The sequence below is a fragment of the Lampris incognitus genome, chromosome 17, assembly GCF_029633865.1.
Source record: "Lampris incognitus isolate fLamInc1 chromosome 17, fLamInc1.hap2, whole genome shotgun sequence".
Taxonomy (NCBI): domain Eukaryota; kingdom Metazoa; phylum Chordata; class Actinopteri; order Lampriformes; family Lampridae; genus Lampris; species Lampris incognitus.
This window is the reverse complement of record NC_079227.1, coordinates 36334022-36355884: the sequence shown is the minus strand read 5'-3', so window position 1 is coordinate 36355884 and position 21863 is coordinate 36334022. Positions and strand designations below refer to the sequence as shown.

Genomic DNA, 21863 nt, shown 5'->3' with positions numbered 1-21863 from the left:
CCGTCTGACCTCCGGCTTGGTAATTGACGTAATTGGCCGTGGCTGCGGGTGGGAAGCTGAATGTGGGTATTTGTCCTGGTCGCTGCTCTAGCGCCTCCTCTGGCTGGTCGGGACGCCTGTTTCGGGGGGAGGGGGAACTGGGGGGAATAGCGTGATCCTCCCACGTGCTAGGTCTCCCTGGTGAAACTCCTCACTGTCAGGTGTAAAGAAGCGGCTGGCAACTCCACATGTATCAGAGGAGGCATATCTGCAGCCCTCCCCGGATCGGCAGAGGGTGTGGAGCAGCAACAGGGATGGCTTGGAAGAGTGGGGTGACTGGCCGGGTACAATTGGGGAGAAAAAAGGGGAGAAACCAAAAAAAAAAAAAAAAATTCAAACTCCTCTAAATGCACCTACTAAATTCTGATCAGTAGTAACGTGTTACCTTTATGAAACTATCTTTTCTCATGTGGTCTTGGTGTTTGACCTAGTTTGTAAGAATTTCCCCGTGTTTAATGGTAATGACTCTCTCTGTTTGGATGCTATTTGACTTGTGAAGGGTTTTGATACCACACAACATGGCTACAGAGGACAATGAGAAAGGGGTGAGAGCGGCAGCGCTGACTGGGACCAGGTCCAACCACCACTTCCAGGAGATACAGCAATACTCTGAGCCGGTTTGCCAGTCAAAAGGATATGACGGCCATGGAAGCCCTCAGAGTCCTTCCCTGCTGTCATACCGAAAGCTGTCTAATGACATCGGAGAAGGGACGCTTTTAGATGATGTATACCAATGCTTGGATTACAACTCAAAACTTCTGGTAGACGGGAAGAAAATTAAAGGAATTACTAATGCGACCACTCTGACAGCTGGGGGAGATTCGCCGTGCCAATGGGAATCCCATGGTGAGGGTGAGGATGCGGGCAAATGCAGGACTGGCGGCAGGGCCTGCTGCCCCGATCCCTGCCCCTGCACTGCCTCCAGCCTTCTTCACTCCAGCTGTTGCTACAGCCCTACGTCCGGCCCAAGCTCTGTCTCTAGCGCCAGCCTCTGCTCCTGCTCCTCTCAGCCCATCCAATGCCACATCCGCCGCAGCAGCCTGCCTGTGTCCATGCTGGCTTACCACAAGGTAATTAAGAGGAAAAGAGCTCACTGGCAGCCGTTACCACGTATCGTCATATTCTTTTGTGTTTCAGTGTGGAAGGCGTGTGCTACCGGGACCAGGGTTTGAATGAACGGGAGCTTTTTGTTAAAAGCTGACATGGAAGTACTGACTGCAGGTCGCTGACTTGTTGTCATAGGAATCAGTCGGATGGTTCACTTGTTTTAATTCAGTTAACTCAAACAACCCTGTCTGTTTTATTAGATACTATCATACATACATCGGCGCATGCACACACACACACGTTCTCATACCTCTATCTTTATGAGGACCCCTTATTGACTACATTCATTCCCTGTCACTTAATCCTAATCTTTTTTTTTTTCTTTCTCCCCACTCTTCCGAGCCGTCCCGGTTACTGCTCCACCCCCTCTGCCGATCCAGGGAGGGCTGCAGACTACCACATGCCTCCTCCCATACATGTGGAGTCGGCAGCTGCTTCTTTTCGCCTGACAGTGAAGAGTTTCACCAGGGGGACGTAGCGCATGGGAGGATCACGCTATCCCCCCTCAGTTCGCCCTCTGCCCTGAACAGGCGCCCCGACTGACCAGAGGAGGTGCTAGTGCAGCAACCAGGACACATACCCACATCCGGCCAATTGTGTCTGTTGTGACACCCGACCAAGCCGGAGGTAACATGGGGATTTGAACCGGCAATCCCAGTGTTGGCTTAATCCTAATCTTAACCATCAGAAATACTTGTCTAACTTTACCTTAACCCAAGTCCTAACCCTAAAATAGACTGGGCAAAAAAAGAGAGGACTGGGCAAAATGTCTCCACTAGGCTTGTGATGATTAGCCGATTTGCATCGGTGTATCGATGCAAGGGTCTACGATGCAGTGCATCGGTTGGAGTGGTGTGCATCGGATAGAAATTGGGCTGAAACCGCGATGCATCGCCTTGTAAAAGCTTTGCATCGGTAAAATCCGATTTCTTATAATATATATATATTTTTTAATTATTATTTTCATTCAATTCGCTTACATAATTCTCTCAGCCCAGCCGGTTCTCAAACGAGTGGACTATTTGCTGCGGAGAAAAAAAACATTTGGAGGCGGATTCACCTACTCACCACTAGGCGTCAATAGTCACTCAATATTAACGCCACAACAGCCGGCCTACTTCATACAATCAACGAGCAACATGGCAGAGAAGGCAGACGAACAGATACACTTTTTACCTAGCCATACCTACAAGTTCCATGTTTGGCGTCACTTCGGATTCTTTAAAAGAGATGGAAACCTCGACAAAGCCAAGCAATTTGCAAAAGATGCCGTCTTGCTATAAAATACACAGGCAGCACGACCAACCTGACTTCTCACCTGAAACGGCGACATGGCTTGGCTGAGGACTCCCCAATAGCTAGCTCGCCCTCTGATTCACCTCATGCTAGCTCCAGTGATATACTATGTTCTAAATGGAACAATAAAATGAAGATGATTTTGCACCTATTTGCATTGTTATTGGATTGTGTTGAGTCGTGATGCATCGCAGTAGGAAGATGAATCGTATCGTACCGAATCGGTAGCTGCTTCATTTGTATCGTTAATGTATCGGATCGTTGGCTGTGTATCGAGATACGTATCGTATCGGCCTGGGGATGGAGATTCCCATCCCTAGTCTCCACTTTACAAAAATGTCCTCACTCCGATGGTTAAAAACTCAAAAATATAGTTGAACACGAACACCCCCCCACCCCCAACACACACACACACACACACACACACACACACACAACACTCACACATTAATCTATGGGTCATTGGACCATGAATTAATGTACATCTGAAAGCTCTTCATTAAAAAAGATGCTTTTATTGTGGATGCTTTTATTGCAAATGCTTTTTATAAAAGTTTTTTTTGCAGTCATTGGGGTGAATCAACCCCGAGTGTTGCTATGTCAGTACTATGCTCTTACCTGTTGAATAACAGGGACAATTTCAGCCCTACATTGGTAGTTCCAGTAGTGTTCACTAATATGACTCTTCCTTGTTTTCCTTCCCTAGGTGTTGCCGGCTCGCTCATCCTGCCCTGGCAGTCCGTCTAGTGAACCACGCTCTGTAGTATCATCTCCCTGTAGTTCCCTCATTCCCAGCCACTGCCGGCATCACCAAAATGGGCAAAAGGCCAGCCATCAGCACAGGCACTGCCTTAAAGATGGCTACTCCAGTTTAGAAAGGCTCAACAGAAGGGCCCGGGTAAACAAGGTGTCTGTAGAGAAACTTTTCCGGCGGCGGGCATCTCTAGAAACAATGTTGAGGAGCAGCAGGCATGAAGAGGTGTCATTCTCAGGGGCATCGAGGAGCACCAGAGACTGCGACAGAGATGAGGGAGATGAGGAGGATTTTTTGGACGACAGTGAATTCGTGCGGAACCGTAAAGAGCGCTCCACGGTCCTGGTGAGGCGGTTCTTCAAGAATAACCAGAAGGTGATGATATGGAATTCCTGAAATGACCAATAACGGATCTGTCTGTGGTGCTTTCCATGTTCCATCTTTTTTTTTCTTCCCTTTCTTCCTTTTTCCATTAAAGGGATGCAAGCATAGTTTTCAACATTATCTGTCAGCTGGATGGCCGTGAAATTGTCCTGGTTGATTCATAAGTATAAATAATTTGCAAGTGCACTGGAAAAAAATTTGGTTCCTTGAAAAAAAGTCAAAGGTACAAGACTGTGTACAGAACGGATAAATCAACTACGAGTCCCAGCATGCATTGCATTTAAGAAACACCCAATCACAGAGCTTAAAATGTTGATGGCCATGCTGGGTGCAGCTTTGTAGCTAGCTAAGCTTTTCAGATAAACTAATTCAGTTGCTATTTTAATCAATTCAGCGATAAGAACTATGGTGTTTCGTTCCTGACCGCCACTACATCAATCAGCATTCAACAGCTTTCTTTTGTCTTATTCTGCGAAGGAGCAGTGGGTTCTCCATAGAAACGTCCGTAGAGGCTCATGTGTACTGTAGTTCTTGACATACATACTGAACAGGCTAAAAAACGTTATTTCTCAGAAACGAAATTGAAACCTTTATAACCAATGGCCATGAAATAACCCTAAAATATCACTTAATCATCTGGGAGACACCTGTGTTTCTTTGTGTATTAATTGCAGTAATCATTAAAGTAAAAAATCCAATGAGTTGATTGAATGGGACAAACTCTTCCTGGAAACAGCAGTTCTGCTCACTTCTCCACTCTGTTGTGTCTCCCAGTGACATCACTGATAGACAATCAATGAATATGGAAACTACAACCCTCACTTGGTGGCCTGCCACTACTTTTGATGGGCTACATTGAAGCTACATACAGCTCCTACAGTGAATGCCACAAACTTCCATTTAAAAACAGACATTCACATATTGTCTGCCAGTGATGTCACCAGTGGACATTTTTCTGCACAAATTTGACAGCATTTCAGACACACAGAAGAGTGCTCAGTATTATGGTTGCTAATAGAGTGTTATCCCTGCAGCATATATTTATATCTATATAAATCCCCCTCTCACCCTTTTTCGGGCGGTGTGTGTGTCTTCCTCAAACTCGGGTCTTCTACTAGAGGCCTGGGAGTTTAAGGGTTCTGCACAGTATCTTAGCTGTTCCTAGGACCGCACTCGTCTGGAAAGAGACCTCAGATTTTGTTCCTGGAATCTGCTGGAACCACTCTCCCAGTTTGGGGGTCACAGCCGCTAGTGCTCCTATTACCACTGGGACTGCTGTGGATTTCACCTTCCACATCCGATCTAGTTCTTCTTTCTGCTCTTGGTATTTTCTAGCTTCTCATGCTCTTTCGTCCTGATGTTGCCATTGCTCAGGTTTGCTACATCGATCACTACTGTCTTCTGTTCCTTGTCAACCACCACAATGTCTGGTTGCGTATCCAGCACCTGCTTGTCAGTCTGGAACTTGAAGTCCCACAGTATCTTAGCTCTGCCATTCTCAACCACCTTTCGCAGTGTCTCCCATCTGGACTTGGGGACTTCCAGTCTGTGTTCAGTACAGATATTATTGTACGCTATCTCAGCCACTTGGTTATGCCCTTCACTGTATGCTTTCCCAGCTAGCATTTTACACCCTGCTACTAAGTGCTGGACTGTCTCAGGGGCATCTTTACACAGCCTGCCTCTTGGGTCTTGTTTGGTATGGTAGACCCCTGCCTCAACCGATCTGTTCCTCAGTACCTGTTCTTGTGCTGCTATGATCAGAGCCTCTGTGCTGTCCTTCAGTCCAGCCTTTTCTAGCCACTGGTAGGATTTTTCTGTCAGCTCTGTCTTCTATCTGTCGATGGTATATCCCATGGAGGGGCTTGATCTTCCATGATACCACCTCTTCTTATCCTCCACACTCTGTTTTCTGCTGCTTGAGGTACTCACTCAGCAGTTCATCCTGGGGGTCCTCTTTCTGATGTACTTATGGATGTTCCTTGTTTCATCCTGGATAGTGGCTCTGACGGTCACTAACCCTCGGCCCCGATCTTTTCGCTTATCGTACAATCTCAGGCTGCTGGAATTCGGGTGGAAACCTCAGTGCATTGTGAGGTGTTTCTGTGTCCTGATATCTGTGGCCTTTGTCTCCTCCTTTGGCCAGCTTATTATTCCAGATGGGTATCTGCTGACTGGTAAGGCATATGTGTTGATGGCTTGGATCTTATTCTTCCCATTGAGCTGGCTCACTCTTAGGTCCAACGGCCACTTGGCATTGATGTTGTGTGAGGTCTCCTTTTCCCATATATCCTTCCAGTATCACTCAGTCTCTACTCTGGGTGGGTCTGATGTTTTTCCCTTGTTACTGTGCAGCTGGGAGTACACTTTGGATGGTTCTCTGAGGAACAGGTCATTTACTCTTTTGGCTTCTGCTTCTCTATTGTATTGCTTCAGCCTGGCGGCCAGAGCTGTAAGCCTTTGTTTGACAGTTTCCAGGGTCTCATTTAAGAACATCTTGTTGTCAGTGGCGGCTGGTGCTAAAAAAATTTTTTTGGGGGGGAGCACAATTTACCTTGGCACAGCACATCTGACAACTGCTTTAATGTCCACACAGTCGCAGAGTTATTAAGAAGAACAATGTAGCCTATAGATTTTAACAGGGTTCGTAGACAGTAGATGATTGACAGTCAAGATGAGGCATGGTGGTGGGTGTGAACATGATTGACAGCCACGAGAATTGTCCAATCACATTGCATAAAAAAACATTAAAACAATACCAATTCGCTGCCACTAAAAGTAGGAGTGTCTGGGGGGCACAGAACTGCGCCCCATGGAAAATCTGAAGAAACCAATTAGACAGCAGCCTCAGGTCAACAGCTCACCAAAGTTTGAGGGCTTACATAAGGTATCGTTTGGCCGGCGCCCCTCACCCAGTAAGTGTATGTATTCAGGCAGAAATCCACCAAATACCATTCGGAACTAATATTTAATGGCTGCTGACAGGCGCTCACAGACTGAAAAACACTTTATTTCCTAATTATTTGCATTATACAACTAAATTATATTTAACATGTTTAAGTAGATTTTCATCTCTTGGTATTTGAAGGGGGCGGTGTCCCAACGCCCAGTACTGGCCAACCTCCTCTGCTTGTTGTACTTCTTCAACCAGGGCCTGTCTTTCATCACACCTTTCTGCACCTCCGTTACCTGGCTAACATTCTCCCTGCTGCTTTGAGCTTGGCTTCCAGCCTTGTCTTCCATGGAGGATACTATTGGTGACTTGTGTTCTTAATTCTGTACCCAAGCATCTCCACGATTATGGTTGCAGTGCCATAGACAAGCTGATTTGTCTCTGTTATGGTGGCTGTTGAGATATTGCGTAAGGCTGTGTTAACGTCCACAAGCAGACTTTGTGATGGTACTTTGTCACTGAGTCGTGGAAGCCATGCCCGGGGGTTGACTGTCTTTAGTCTGGCCGTGATTCTCATTTGAACCTCAGTAGTTTCAGCTGTCTTCATGTATCTTGCCTACTGGGTGGCCATTCAGGGTGCTGAATTGTATAGTCATCCTGTTGAAGCTTCTCCATCTCAAGTCATGATGGTAGCTTCTTTCTATTGATGTTCGAGCATTCAGCCACTAGCTGCTTCTGAGTCCGTGTGGAAGTACATCTCCGACTGGTCCACAGTTTCCTCAATATAGCCCCTCTCCTGGGGTCTACTGTTATTGTAACATTCTGTCAGTTCCAGGTTATCGGCCCTTAGCCATGGATGACTTGTTCCAGTAGCCCATTTCTCTTCAGGTTGCCCTGCTTCTCCAACACCTGACGCGGACCTTGTTAAGTCGGGCGACGTCCAAGCCCAGTATGAATCTATTAATGTTACTCCCACTCATATCTGAGGTAGCTGGCTTGTATAGCAGTAGGAGTTTAAACCACGGACTCGCACCGGTGACTCGTCTGAGACACTCATATATGAGGTAGCTGGCTTGTATAGCATTAGGAGTCTAAGCCACGGACTCGCACCGGAAACTTGTCCCAACCGGGATTTGAACCCCCCCCCCATCTCTGGCATGGAAAGCCGGCTTTGTGTCGATGCAGTTGGTTTGGCCTGGATTCGCCTTGTCACAAAAGTGGCGAGGCGTCTCCTTCGAGACTGCCGGCCGGAGAGGGTGGGTGTTTGAACTAAAATAGGGATCGATTGGTCACTAAATGGGAGAAATCAGAAAGAAATTTAGGAAGAAATGGAAACGGATGATCCGCTGTGGCGACCCATAACAGGAGCAGGTGAAAGAAGTAGTAGTTGCAGTTGGCGAATGCATGCAGTACGAGGGTGGGTGTTTGAACTAAAATAGGGATCGATTGGCCACTAAATTGAGAGAGAAGGGGAAAAAATCAGAAATAAATTTATATAAGAAAAATAATATATATATATATATATATATATATACATATATACACACATTAGAAGCTGATGAGTGCGAGATACATGAAACAGGACTGTACTGCTATGCATTAAAATCTTTCCTGTATCCGTGTTGATATTCCGCTCCTCATTAGTTGAGCACTCAACACCATTGACGGTTTCGGAAAAAAACGCTATATTATATATATATATATATATATATATATATATATATATATATATATATATATCAGAGGGAGAGAGATAAAAATGGCTGCTTTCCTTCTTTAATCCATTTACATAAGCTGAGTGAAAATCTAATGTTTCATAAATACATGTATTGTGAAGATAGGCAGTTTTAGTCATGCTTGGATTGGCTTAATATTGGAACATTTTTTTCTGATTTCTCTCATGCTTGCTCAAAACTGACATTCACTTTCGTTTTAGGTGACCAAGTCGGTGTGCACTGGGACCAGAGCCATAGTCCAGGCACTGCCTTCAGGAAGGATTTCAGAGGAGGCCTGGATGGGGGTTGTTCATTGTAGGACATGGCAAACCAGCCTGAAAAAGATTCAGCCAATCCTGATGCTCGGTACAGAGAGCCAAGGTGGTTGTCTGAGGGTCTGCAGAGGGATGCTGTTCTCCGTAGGGCTCAGGCTACTGCAGGTAAGAGAGCAAATACTCACACAGTCCTTCGAGTACATCCCTGTGCAAACACACACCTACACACTGTGAATGCATGTATTCCAGAGTTGAGAATGAGACTCTCTCTCACTCACACACACACACACACACATACACACTATAAAAGATACGTGAAAAAATGAATATAGACAGTGAAGAGGTCAGCTACTTGTCAGAGACGGTTTATCTTTCACACTCAGGCTACAGGTCTGATGAATAGGCCCTTCTGTTTAGAGAGAGGTGTTGTGGTGCTTCTCAGAAGAGCTTCAGTTCAACCTGAAAGTCACTTTTGTCAAGTCTTGGTCAAATACTTAACATTTCTAAGAGGACACTTGCAGAGACGGACCAAACACTACATGGATACATCCTGGGTACATACAACAAGCATTCATACCCTCTAGTGAAACTGTAGGTCTTTCATCAAGTGCCCGAAAAGTGTTTGTCCTTACATCATTACAATTATAGTAGGTCGAAATGATGCAAATGGGCTTTGTTGACCCAGAACCTGCACAGTGATACAATTAGACAAAAGACACGTCTGTCTTTTTTTTTTTTTTTTTTTTTGCCCCCCACCCCCTTTCCCAAATTGTACTTGGCCAATTACCCCTCTCTTCCGAGCTGTTCCAGTCGCCACCCCCTCTGTCGATCCGGGGAGGGCTGCGGACTACCACATGCCTCCTCCGATACATGTGGCGTCGCCAGCTGCTTCTTTTCACCTGACAGTGAGGAGTTTCACCAGGGTGACATAGCGCGTCAGAGGATCACACTATTCCCCCCCAGTTGTCCCCCCCGAACAGGTGCCCCGACCGACCAGAGGAGGAACTAGTGCAGCGATCAGGACACTTACCCACGGGGGCGTGCAGGTAGTGTAGCAGTCTATTCCGTTGCCTAGCAACACAGGGATTGGTGGTTCGAATCCCTGTGTTACCTCTGGTTTGGTCGGGTATCCCTACAGACACAATTGGCTGTGTCTGTGGGTGAGAAGCCGGATATGGGGATGTGTCTTAGTTGTTGCACTAGCACCTCCTCTGGTCGGTTGGGGCACTTGTTTCGGGGGGGAGGGGGAACTGGGGGGGGAATAGCGTGATCCTCCCATGCGCTACGTCCCCCTGGTGAAACTCCTCGCTGTCAGGTGAAAAGAGCGGCTGGCGACTCCACATGTATTGGAGGAGGCATGTGGTAGTCTGCAGCCCTCCCCGGATTGGCAGAGAGGGTGGAGCAGCAACCGCGACAGCTCGGAAGAGTGGGGTAATTGGCCGGATACAATTGGGGAGAAAAGGGGGGGAGAAAAAAAAATGTCAACACGGATACAGGAAAAAATATTTTAATGCATAGCAGTTTTTTCCTGTATCTGTTGATATTCCGCTCCTCATTAGTCGAGCACTCAACACATTGACGGTTTCGGAAAAAAACGCTATATATATATATATATATATATATATATATTAGTGGTGGGACTTGATTAAAAAAAAATCGAATTAATTAGGGGCTTTGTAATTAATTAATCATAATTAATCGCATTTTAATCGCATATCGATATTTGACACCAGAAGCCACATTTTTCAATTCAAACAGGTCTTGCTAGATGACTAAATCAATGACTAGACACATACAGAAGTTTAAACAACAAAATCCTGTTTATTTTGTTCAAAACAAGTTTGTTTTGTAAACACAGTACTTTTTGTAACCCCTGATCTTCTACCACTGAAAGTGGTCTACAGTCCACACCAATCCATTTGGCCAGTGAGTTTGTTAATTTATCAGACGTGGACTTACTCATCTTGGCTTTGAAACCCGTCATCTGGTGGAGAGTCGGTTGGCAACTCTGCTTGGTTGTACTAGGAGCACTAGCGTTAGCATTAGCGTTAGCTCCGGTGTTGGTACTAGCTGCAACGTGTTTCGCATTTAGGTGGTACCGGAGGCTTGAATAACTGCGGTGGAATGCAAACTCTTTGTTGCGGAGTCTTCACACAACAGTGTTCTTATCTAGGCTTCCATCCGACCGTTTTTTTAACGTTAATTTCCCATCCACAGAGCAAAGCAACACGGCGTCATCCTTGTCGTCCATCACATCTGTTGTTAGCATACTAACTTGTTAGCCTAACCTACTCCGCCTTCCGCTTGACTGACGTCACTCGGTGAATCGGTATAATCCGTATGCCAGAAACGAGTGCACTGAAAAGCGTTCCGTGTTGACGAGAGGGTAAAAATAAAATGCGTTAATTTTTTTTAACGCTGTTATTTTTCCTATAATTAATTATCGAATTAACGCGTTAAAGTCCCAGCCCTAATATATATGCTTAAACGTACATCATACTGAGGTTTGCTGATTCTGGAGCTGGTTTGAGATGCTATGAACTCAGCACACATAAGACGGCTGGTGTATTTATTTGAGGTTGGCTTCTCAAACAGTGTTCTCGCTGCAGTGGGGCACCACATAACCATTCAAACCATCCAGTCCTATTCATTACTCAATCAGTTTTTTTGGCGGAATGGAAAAAAAAAGCAGTTCTTGGTGTTTTTTTTTTTTTTTTTTCCTTCTCGGTTCGGGGTTGAAATGTTCCGGCTGTTATGCCTGCGAGATGAGTAATACATTTGTCCAATAAGTTAGTCCGCAGAAACAAATGTGCGCTCGTGCACAGACACACATACTGGTAGAAAAAAAATCACACATGCCGACATGCGTATGTACACACAGGCCCTTTGTCTGGGGTAGGCCCCGGCAGCGGAAAAATGATTTATTCTCTGTTAGTTCTGCTCCCTATATTACTGACAGAGCGACTGACCGAGCCATCGCTCTGTGTGTGTGTGTGTGTGTGTGATAAATGGCCTTAGCTGAGCTGGTATCTACATTGAATTTGGAGCCATGGAAATTAGAGAGCACGAAGGCAGGGAGAAAGAACCGTAGAAAGAACGGAGTAAGACTGAAAGAGAGAGAGAGAGAGATGGCTGGAGAAAAGGAAGAAAGGGCACAACAAGAGACGGAGCAAAAAGAGGAAAACCCAGAATAATATTAGTCCTGCAGTTTCCATGCAAGCGAGAGTATTTTGACCTGCATCGGAACTGTTTCCCAGAAACCTTTGCAACTTGTGCACCCCTGGTTTTCAGGGGTGCACAAACTGTCACTTAGGTGGTGATGAGACCTATCTGTTAGGAAACGTTGTATCCAGATGAACTGATTCAGTCTTCTTTGATCTTCTTACCTGGATTATTGAGCATGCATCAAGACATGGACTGTTTTGGTTTTCTGCTACCAGAGATGCCTCTGATCCAATGTAGACCTCCCTGAAAGTATCAAAAGCACTGGTGTGTGTGTGCGTGTGCGTGTGTGTGTGTGTGTGTGTGTGTATACAGCCATGTGGAAATGTGAGTGTAGGCGTATAATATACATATGCTTAGTATGTATGTGACTCATACAGTATGGGTTTAATATGAATATCACTCCTCATACAGTATGGATTTAATATGAATATCACTCATCATACAGTATGGATTTAATATGAATATCACACATCATACAGTATGGATTTAACATGAATATCACTCATCATACAGTATGGATTTAATGTGTGTGACTCATCATGCAGTATGGATTTAACATGAATATCACTCATCATACAGTATAGATTTAATATGTAACCGACTCATCATACAGCATGGATTTAACATGAATATCACTCATACAGTATGGATTTAATGTGTGTGACTCATACAGTATGGATTTAATATGTATGTGACTCATCATACAGTATAGATTTAATATGAATATCACTCATCATGCAGTATGGCTTTAATATGTGTGTGACACATCATACAGTATAGATTTAATATGAATATCACTCATCATACAGTATGGATTTAATATGTATGTGACTCATCATACAGTATGGATTTAATATGTATGTGACTCATCATACAGTATAGATTTAATATGAATATCACTCATCATACAGTATGGATTTAATATGTGTGTGACTCATCATACAGTATTGATTTAATGTGTGTGACTCATCGTACAGTATGGATTTACATTTCATGTAATAATTGTAGCATTTGTGGTGTGTATAATGTACCTGTGTGTGTGGGGGGTGCTGCTTGCCTATGTCAGTATAAGTTTGCCAAAACAGAGCCAACCACATTAAACTTTCCCACAATGCAACAGACACAGAGGTCTGCAAGCCCATCGAGTCCCTACAGGTCCCGACACACGGAGTTGATTCGGACTGGGACCGGCCATTTTTTTATATACATAGTGTGGACCCGGGTCAGACTCGGGGCTCATTTAACATCCCATATAAGTGCAGAGCACACATGGGCCACTGTATGAAATGTTGTTATATTGATTACATTATAAATATTATACATATGCATGTGCACGTGCATTACACGTGACAGTTGACCATGCCGTGTTTGTGTGTGTGTGTGTGTGTGTGTGTGTGTGTGTGTGTGTGTGTGTGTGTGTGTGTGTGTGTGTGTGTGCATCAGAGAGAGCTTAAAGTGATGTTGGTGTTGGTCTCGGGCTGAAAAATTGCAAACTTTGTCGAGTTGAGGCTTTTGGCTCTAAACATGTGCTCTGTCACTCACATCTTGCACATGTTGCTACGCGCACACACACACACACACACACACACACACACACACACACACACACACACGCACATGTGTGCCGTTGTGCGATGACAGACTCCGTCGTAGGCTTTTTATGAGTCCTTTGTGGTTGCAGAAACTCTGGCTGGGCTGAGCTCAGGAAGAGCTGCCTTAATAATGAGGCTTTTGAGAAGGGAGAGACTTGCCAGCAACCTCCCTTGTCAAAACACCATCTGATCTACCTCAGTGTGGACTCGCCGTCGAAGCTCTGCAGACGCTGAGGAGAAGTAGATACCCCAGCGTACGACCGCGATCACGAACACACAGAACACCAAGGACGGCGGTCATCTGCTATCAGAATTAAATGAGTTAAGATCCCAAAACCCTGTTTAATCTGACAGAGACATATTTCTAATCACTCTGTCATGGCCTCAGGGTTGTTGTGCAGTTCTGGCTGTATCAACAAAGCAGGAGGATGTGTGACCAGGGTCGCGACCCACATTCAAACCCAGCACTTGATACATTCAGCCAGCTCTGCCACCAGTTACAGCCATTAGTAAGTGGGTTTATGCAGCGCAAGGGTTGGCAATATACAAAAGTGCACAAAAAGGGTCAGTCGATTGCATAAGCACTCACACAGCGTGCATACAAACCTCCGGACGTAAAATGTGGAAATGTTTTGTGCATGGACGCGTGTACAACACCAAGCTAACATCCACAGATTTGGCCGCAGCGGAGCTAACCGCTGTGTAAATTTTCTTCATTATAAGAGAATGTGGCCGCTTACCATTATACTACACGTGCACAAAGCCCACGTGCACACACACATACACACACACACACACGCACTCTTTGATATATATATATATATATTAGGGTCCCCCCCCCAGTTGTACCCGTCCAATCACCCCACTCTTCCGAGCCGTCCCGGTCGCTGCTCTGCCGATCCGGGGAGGGCTGCAGACTACCACATGCCTCCTCTGATACATTGTGGAGTCGCCAGCTGCTTCTTTTCACCTGACAGTGAGGAGTTTCACCAGGGGGGGACATAGCGCGTGGGAGGATCACGTTATTCCCCCCAGTTCCCCCTCCCTCCCCTGAACAGGTGCCCCGACCGACCAGAGGAGACACTAGTGCAGCGACCACGACACATACCCACATCCGGCTTCCCACCAGCAGACACACCAATTGTGTCTGTAGGGATGCCCGACCAAGCCGGAGGCAACACGGGGATTCGAACTGGCGATCCCTGTGTTGGTAGGGAACCGAATAGACCACCCAAACACCCCTTTCTTATACATTTTGATGGAATAAAATGAAAGTACAGATGACACCAGGCCAACGGTCGGCCAATGTCGATCTGTTGGTGAGCGTCTGTGACTCTAGTTTTTGCGGTTTGTTCTGCACTGTCGGACCCCTGTCGGCAGCTTTTTGTCTGATTCAGCATGTTGAATCGGTGGAGCCCATCGGTGAGAGAGATCACGCTGATTGGCTGTTCAGCTTAGCGAATCAGTGCTAAGCTAGCTAATCAGGGCCGTCAGCTGTAGTCTTTGCGGTGTCTTCAAGTGCTACTCTTTTGCTCAGACGGCAGGTGATGTGAGGCGACGCAACAGTCGGCCTTCGTTGCCTCTAGTTGGTTTAGTGTGTCTGGACTCTAACACCGATTTGAGGTGGATGCAACAGATTTATCAACGTGGACTTTTAACCATTCACAGACCAATTTTATCAGCCGTTACTCTGACCCGATATGTACCCCTCACAGGATCCTGGTTCTGTTGCGTCGCCCTCAGCTCTGATGTGTCCCGGGTTTGTTCAGGTCTGCGTCTCAGAAACGAGTAACGTTTATATAGCGTTAATCACTAACACAAATTACATGTGACTGAGTGCTGACCGCCTGCAGATGTGCTGCTGATGTGACGGCGCAACCGCAGGGTCCTCACTACCACACACACACACACACACACACACACACACACACACACACACACACACACTTAACAAAACACTGGCCCCTGTGGTGCCACATATGCCTGGTTTTACAACGCCAGCAGTGTGGAGTTTTCTGCAGGAATCCGGAGGTATCCTGTGGCTTGTTGTGTTTATTGCTACAGCTAACAAATTGAGCCAAAGAACAGGGTTTTATGGAAGGGGTTTGGAGCAGAGAAACACAGAAAGGGGCAAGAGAGAAAAGAGGAGGTAAAACATGCAGTGAGAGTGAGAGAGAGAATGCAGGGGACATGTTAGAGAGAAATATAAGAGTGCCTATTGACAGGGATCAAAAATGCATAACTGGAGAGATGTGTTTGATATTGAAGAGGGAATGAAAGAGGAACGAGAGAACATGAGGGAGGCCGAGGCTTTTTTCACCCTTAGACTTGGTCCAGAACACACTGAAGTATTGACCAGTACATTTATGATTTTGATAGTCAACTGAGAAAGTCATGTTAAAAGCTCTTAAATGATCATTTTAAGGTCACAGGAGTGGCGTATGGGGACAAAGTGAGCTTTGAACTCCCTGTTTTAGTTGCTTATGATGCCCTTAAACAAATGGAAACTTATTCTAACTTACTATTATTACTCATCATTATTACTTATTGTTCTTACTAATTATTATCATTATTACCTATTACTTATTATTCTTACTACTTATCATTATTACCTATTACTCATTATTGCTTATTATTATTACTGATTATTATTATTATTACTACTTATTATAATTGATTATTATTACTTATTATTATTATTTTACTTATTATTACCTATTATTACTTACTATACTATTATTATTACTATTGGTGACCCCTAATGAGCAGCCAAAAGTAGTAGTAGATTCTAACTCACTATTATTCTATTATTATTCTGTCTTAGTGGTTGTGACTCAATAAGTCAATTTGGATTAAGAAAGCAATCAAATTGCCTAAAATTTTAACTCGAGGAAAACCGTTGGTAGTAATGCATTATGCTTGAGATGTGTGTTGTTTTAAGGTTGTAATTAGTTATCCAGAGAGCTTGATTTATACTGCTGTAATGATTATCAGTCCTAATTAATAAAACTAACTCTGCGCCCCAATTAAACTTTATAAGCCAGCGCGGTCTAATCACTTTAATTTGACAGTAGTTGTTTTTAAAATAATTCAGTTTCAGGGCAGAATAAGGCTGTATTTTATCACCAGAAGCATGTTGACCGGCTGCAAAGACGCACAAGCAAAAACACATACCTGGCCTGCACATCAAACAACCTGCTAGTCCTAAAGCATCTAATTGTTGGCCTTTGTAGAGCCTACTCATTAGTGCCCCACTGAGGCCATTCATTTCACTCAAAGTTGTTTGTGTCAAGCTAAGTGCTGACATGACCGACCACACACACACACACACACACACACACACACACACACACACACACACACACACACACACACACGGGCAGCTGATGTCAAGCAGTATTTTGGGGTGGGGATTGGCGCAGTGACAGGGGGTGGGACCCTGTGAATGTTTCCCATCCATGACTTCCCATTGAAAAGAGTGCAGTTCATCTTCAGGGATGGGAACAGACTCTTCCTCATAGCCTGAAGAGACCTTTTCCCACCGGCCTCAGGCGAGGGGAAAGCCAGGCACCAGAAGGTTGCAGGTTCACATTCAGAAGCTTCTGTAAAATTTTGAGTAGGATAAGTGAGTAAGAATTGGTTTTACCTTATTCAAGTCAATGACTTTACATTCCCTTTAAGCAAATCTCCCAGTGTAACTGTGGGCTACGGACATATCTACCCTGATCATTATTATTATGTATTAGAGCAGTGGTTCTCAACCTTTTTGGGGTCCTGGACCCCCTGCGTATTTTTGATCTACCCTGAGGACCCCTCCACCTGATCTTGGGGGAGGGGGGTTGCAATTTGACGCCAAGTGGGAATCGAGTCCTTTCAATAGTCACCGCAGCTCATTTTGTTAATTTTGTTGCTCATTTTGTTGGCTCTTTTTCGCTCGTTTGGTTGAATCCATCGCATTTGGGTCACAGATGCTAACAGTCTGTTTGTTTGTGTTTAGCGCCAGCAAAGATTCTGCATGGCATTGATCAGTGCGTCATTTTGTGCTGCATTTCTATTGGTTGGTTAGTAGACGTAGGTCATAGCAGCAGTCACATTGTGAGATGGTCATCCTACATTTCTGACACTGTCACACTTTTGTCCCAGGTTATCTTTGGTCGCAAGATCGTAATAATGGCTGTCTTTGAACCTGTCTCACAGTGCAACGTAGGACCACCATTTTGGAGCCATGACCAAAGATATCGCCATGTTCAGTCATCTTTCATCTGAGACGACTCAAATTGCACAGTTGGTATGAGGTTTAACACAGTCTTGTTTTCTTCCGTCCCTCAGACAAAAGGACAGCCATCTCTGAGATTGGTCTCAGAGACACATTCACCGTCCCTTCTTTTGCTGTCCTTACTTCTTTTGAAGTAAGGACAAAAGTGCCTTTTGAACCTTGTTTTCATTGCCAAGGAATGTCTTGATAACAAGTCCCACAGGTCAGTTACTCATGTAAGCTTGGTTATCATTGAGCAAAACAACATCTCCAACTTTGATGTTGGGCTTGCCTTCTGTCGATTTTCTTTGACTCTTAAGAGTGGCAAGGTATCCCCCCCCCCCCCCATCTCTTCCAAAAAGTGTCTGTGAGATACTGAGCCTGTTTCTATTGTTTTGTGTGGAGCTTTGTTGAGTCGAAGTTACCAGAAGGTGCCGATAGAGCACCTGTCTCCTGAGTCAAGATCAGTGTTGGTGTGAGAACAATTGGCATGTCCGGGTCTGTAGACAATTGCTTTCTTGTGTTCATTATTGCCATCAAGGTACTCAATACTTCATGTGTGAGTCGAGTATGTGGAGACTGAATAAGCATTGCATCTAGGCTCTGCCTTGCAATGCCAATGAGTCTTTTCCACGAAACACACGTTTGAAGAATGTGGGGGATTAAATTGTCATGTGCAGGCTTCTTCCTGGAGGTAGCTTTTCAGTGTGGTGTCCCTGTGATCAATACTCAACTCTTTACAGGCACCAATAGCATTCATGCCCCTGTCTGAGTGGAGAAGTTTTGCAGGTCGACAAATCGAGAAAAATCTTCTTAATGCATTAATGAAGCTGGCTGTGGATATTGATTCAACTAGCTTAATGTGCACACTTGTTGACATGCATGTGAAAAGCACTGCCCACCATTTGCCATCTGCACCGCCTCCCCTTGTGCAACGTGTCATCACCATCCACGTACTGAAGACATCAAGACTGACGTCGGTGAAGGGTGGCACTGGTGAGAGCCAGTCGGCTAGCAAGTCTGCCATCTTCTGGATCTGTAGCCTTTCTCTGAGCCTACGACAGATGACATAGTATTTGTAGATAACAGATGAGACCAGGTGCTTGCTCCCTCTGTAATATGATGGCCCTGGTGTGCTACTTTCTCATGGTAGTATCTCACCAAGAGAGAAGCAATGTGGGAGTATAGGGAATGATGAGTGAGTGCTTTTCTTCCTTTGTGAGCGGTGCCGGTATCAGGCGGCCTCAGACTCTGAATAATCCATCTTCATCAATGATGGGGTTAAGCTTTGTGAGTGAACTTTATTTTGGAAATGCTTGCTTCATACGGAAACATTTTTATTCTTCCTTGAAGATCTCACGCTGCACAGTAAGAATAATCACAAGCTTTTTTTTGTCCACTTTATTTACAAGTTTTCACAATTGAAAAAGAAACATTATGTATACGGAAGTACAGGAGAAACACTGATGGATTTGGACCCAAGTATTTGGGCCAAAATACTCGTGACATTTTTCTGAAAAAGAAATCACAAATCATACAGAAATACAATTATTTTTTTTATCAATTATCGACACAGTAAAGAAAGAAAAATAAACGAACAAACTGTAATAAATAGAATAAGGTAGCACATTTATAATAACAGCACAGCTGAGCTCTTCCGGCATTTTGTCTTCCCTTTAACAGCCAAGGTGAATTGAAGCGTGATGTCACTGCTGTAATTGAGAGGGATGTCATGCACCCTAGCTGAGACAGAATATATCTCCACATTTTAACAATGCATTAAAAAGTATATAATACAAGAATGTGCCGACAAAATATATTTTTGCAGTTCACCTTTATTGATAACCTACAAAAAAAAAGAAAAAAAGAAGAATATCCGAATCCCAGGATTGAAAATCGAATACCTACCCAATGGACGAATAGCCGGATATCAAAGGAGGTTGAATCAGTTCATCTGGATACAACGTTTATTGAAAGATACATTTCATCACTCAACTAAATCCAGATTAGGATTTAGGAATTTAGTACTTGGTACTTAGGAACTGATGGCCTAGAAAACCAGTTTGTCTGTTGAGTTTGGGAAGCGTGAACAGGCCTGGTGGCATGATCTGCTGGGTTTTTCTCTGTAGAGATATAGTGCCTGTGCTCAGAATGTGTAGATTTTTGCATGCGAGTCACTCTGTTGGCAATATATGTGTAAAACCTCCTGGTGCTGTTGTATATGTATCCGAGGACTATCTTACTGTCAGTGAAGAATTTAACAACATCGACGTCAATGTCAGTCTCATCCCTTCGTAGGTCATACTGTTAGTTCCACAGCCAGAACAGCTGCACATAACTCCAGTTATGGGACAGCGTGAGCTGGCCGTGCGGCTAGTTTGGATTTGCCTATGATGAATCCTACATGGCACTGATCTTCATTGTTAATGGCTCTTAGGTAAGCCCCAGCTCCAATTGCTATTGTGGATGTATCTGAAAAGATGAACAACTCTCTTCCCTAGGCGGAGAGCTGTGAAAATTGAACATAGCACTTACCTTTCTAAAGATGTTGCAGATCTTTTAAAGATTTTTTTTCCACCTATTCCATTGTTACTCTTTTTCAGAAGAGATTTACTCATTCTAGCCATTTTGCCCAGCTGAGTCATGGAGCAGGGCTTTTCCTTGTATCATTATAGGTGCCACAAATCCTAAAGAGTCATACAAACTGTTGACAGTGGCTAATACACCTCTCCAAGTGTATGGCTTTTCCTCTGTGGAAACTTGGAATCTGAAACTGTGTTTCCAGGTTCCACAGGACTCCCAGGCTGCGCTGTAAGGGAAGATCATCCAATCTGGGGTCCAAATCGTACAAATCCTTGGCCCGTTCATCAGCTGGAAAAGCTTCCATAACCCTGTAGCTGTTGGACGCTATCTTATGTAGTAATGTCAGATTGGACTCTGCTGACTTCTTTTTGGGTTCTCGTCAAGATGTCATTAGCTTCTTTGTGGGTGGGTACAGATGCAAGTCTGTCGTAAACATGAAAATGTCGCACTACAAACTGCTTGGCATCAAGGCTATGTTCTCTCTCACCTTCAGATGCAGCCCGTCTCATGCGATAGATAGCCATGGCCGGTGAGGGGCTATTTCCAAACACGTGAACTTAAATTCTGTAGTCTTTCATGTTTTTGCTAAGGTCTTTGTCTTTATAACAAAGGAATCTGAGGTAGTCTCTGTGGTCTTCTTGTCCCACAAAACAATAAGACATTTGCGATAAATCAGCTTTGAATGCTACAAACTTTTTTTTTCCTGAAATGTAGGAGAACCCACAAAAGGGTGTTGTTTAAATCAGAGCCACTAAGAAGCACTTTGTTTAAAGCTACTCTGTCCTATTCAGTGCTTGAATGAAACATCACTCTCCACTGTTCAGGTTTTGGGGGTGGTATACACTGAATGATGTTCAGTATCAGTGTTCTGTTTCTCCAGTGGAGAAGCAGGATCTGCATGGTTATTTTCAAGCATTTTCTGCATGAAGTCAATGTACTGGCTCTTCATGTCAGGTTTCCTGTCCAATGTTTTCCTGAGAGATAAAAAAAGACACTTCATTGCTTGGTCTCTGTTACTTGGAAGGCACTGTCGGGGGAAGTAGAATGGTAACGGCGCCACCAAGCTGTTTCCTTCATCTTGATAAACTTTTCTCTCTGTTATGTCAAGAAAAGTTTGATCGTCCATTGAAAGTGCTTGCTTGTCATCATCCCTAGTCTTATCAAAAACTACATATCTCATGTTGTGTATGTTCCTCCTAAGATATTCTTCCTCAGTACAAAAAGCTGGAGATAAGCTAAGTTGAGATGTCATGTGGTTGAAATTCTCTTTCAACAGTATTTTGTTTGAGGAAGGATGTACGACCATTACTGAGCACATACATTTTCAGCACATTGACACTTGTTGGCGTATGTGTTGTCCCAGGGCAGGCTTCACCCACAATGACACACCCAAGTTCTAGCCGCTACGCATGAGAAGTACTGTGAGATCCATTGGTTTGCTCCCTCACCTTGTGCATTTGCAGTATATCTCGACCCAAGAGCAGGAGGATGGAAGTAATTCCACAGGTGGAATGCTGTCTGCAACTCTCTCTGGTCATCGGGAATCATGTCACATTCAATTAAGTTTGGGAGGGGAAGTCGTATTTTGCCATCTTGAGATTCAGTCATGAAGTTTTTAGCTCTTATGCCCGTAGTTGTGGTTACCCCAGAGCAGGTTTTCAGTGTGTATGGGTCTGCTGAGGTTGGGACGTTGAAAGGATGACAACACTCAGATTTGGCAAGTCACTTGTTACTCTGCTCATCAA

The 21863-nt window shown here is 44.4% G+C and overlaps 1 protein-coding gene across 1 annotated transcript; it reads left to right on the top strand.

Annotated features, from left to right (window-relative positions):
- Window positions 1–557: 557 nt before the first annotated feature.
- Window positions 558–21518, top strand: LOC130127201 (uncharacterized). Its single transcript, XM_056296771.1, has 5 exons — window positions 558–1109; window positions 3149–3571; window positions 8410–8628; window positions 20321–20346; window positions 21482–21518. Exons 1-5 carry the CDS (start codon window positions 558–560, stop codon window positions 21516–21518), a joined length of 1257 nt encoding a protein of 418 aa, XP_056152746.1.
- Window positions 21519–21863: the final 345 nt, after the last annotated feature.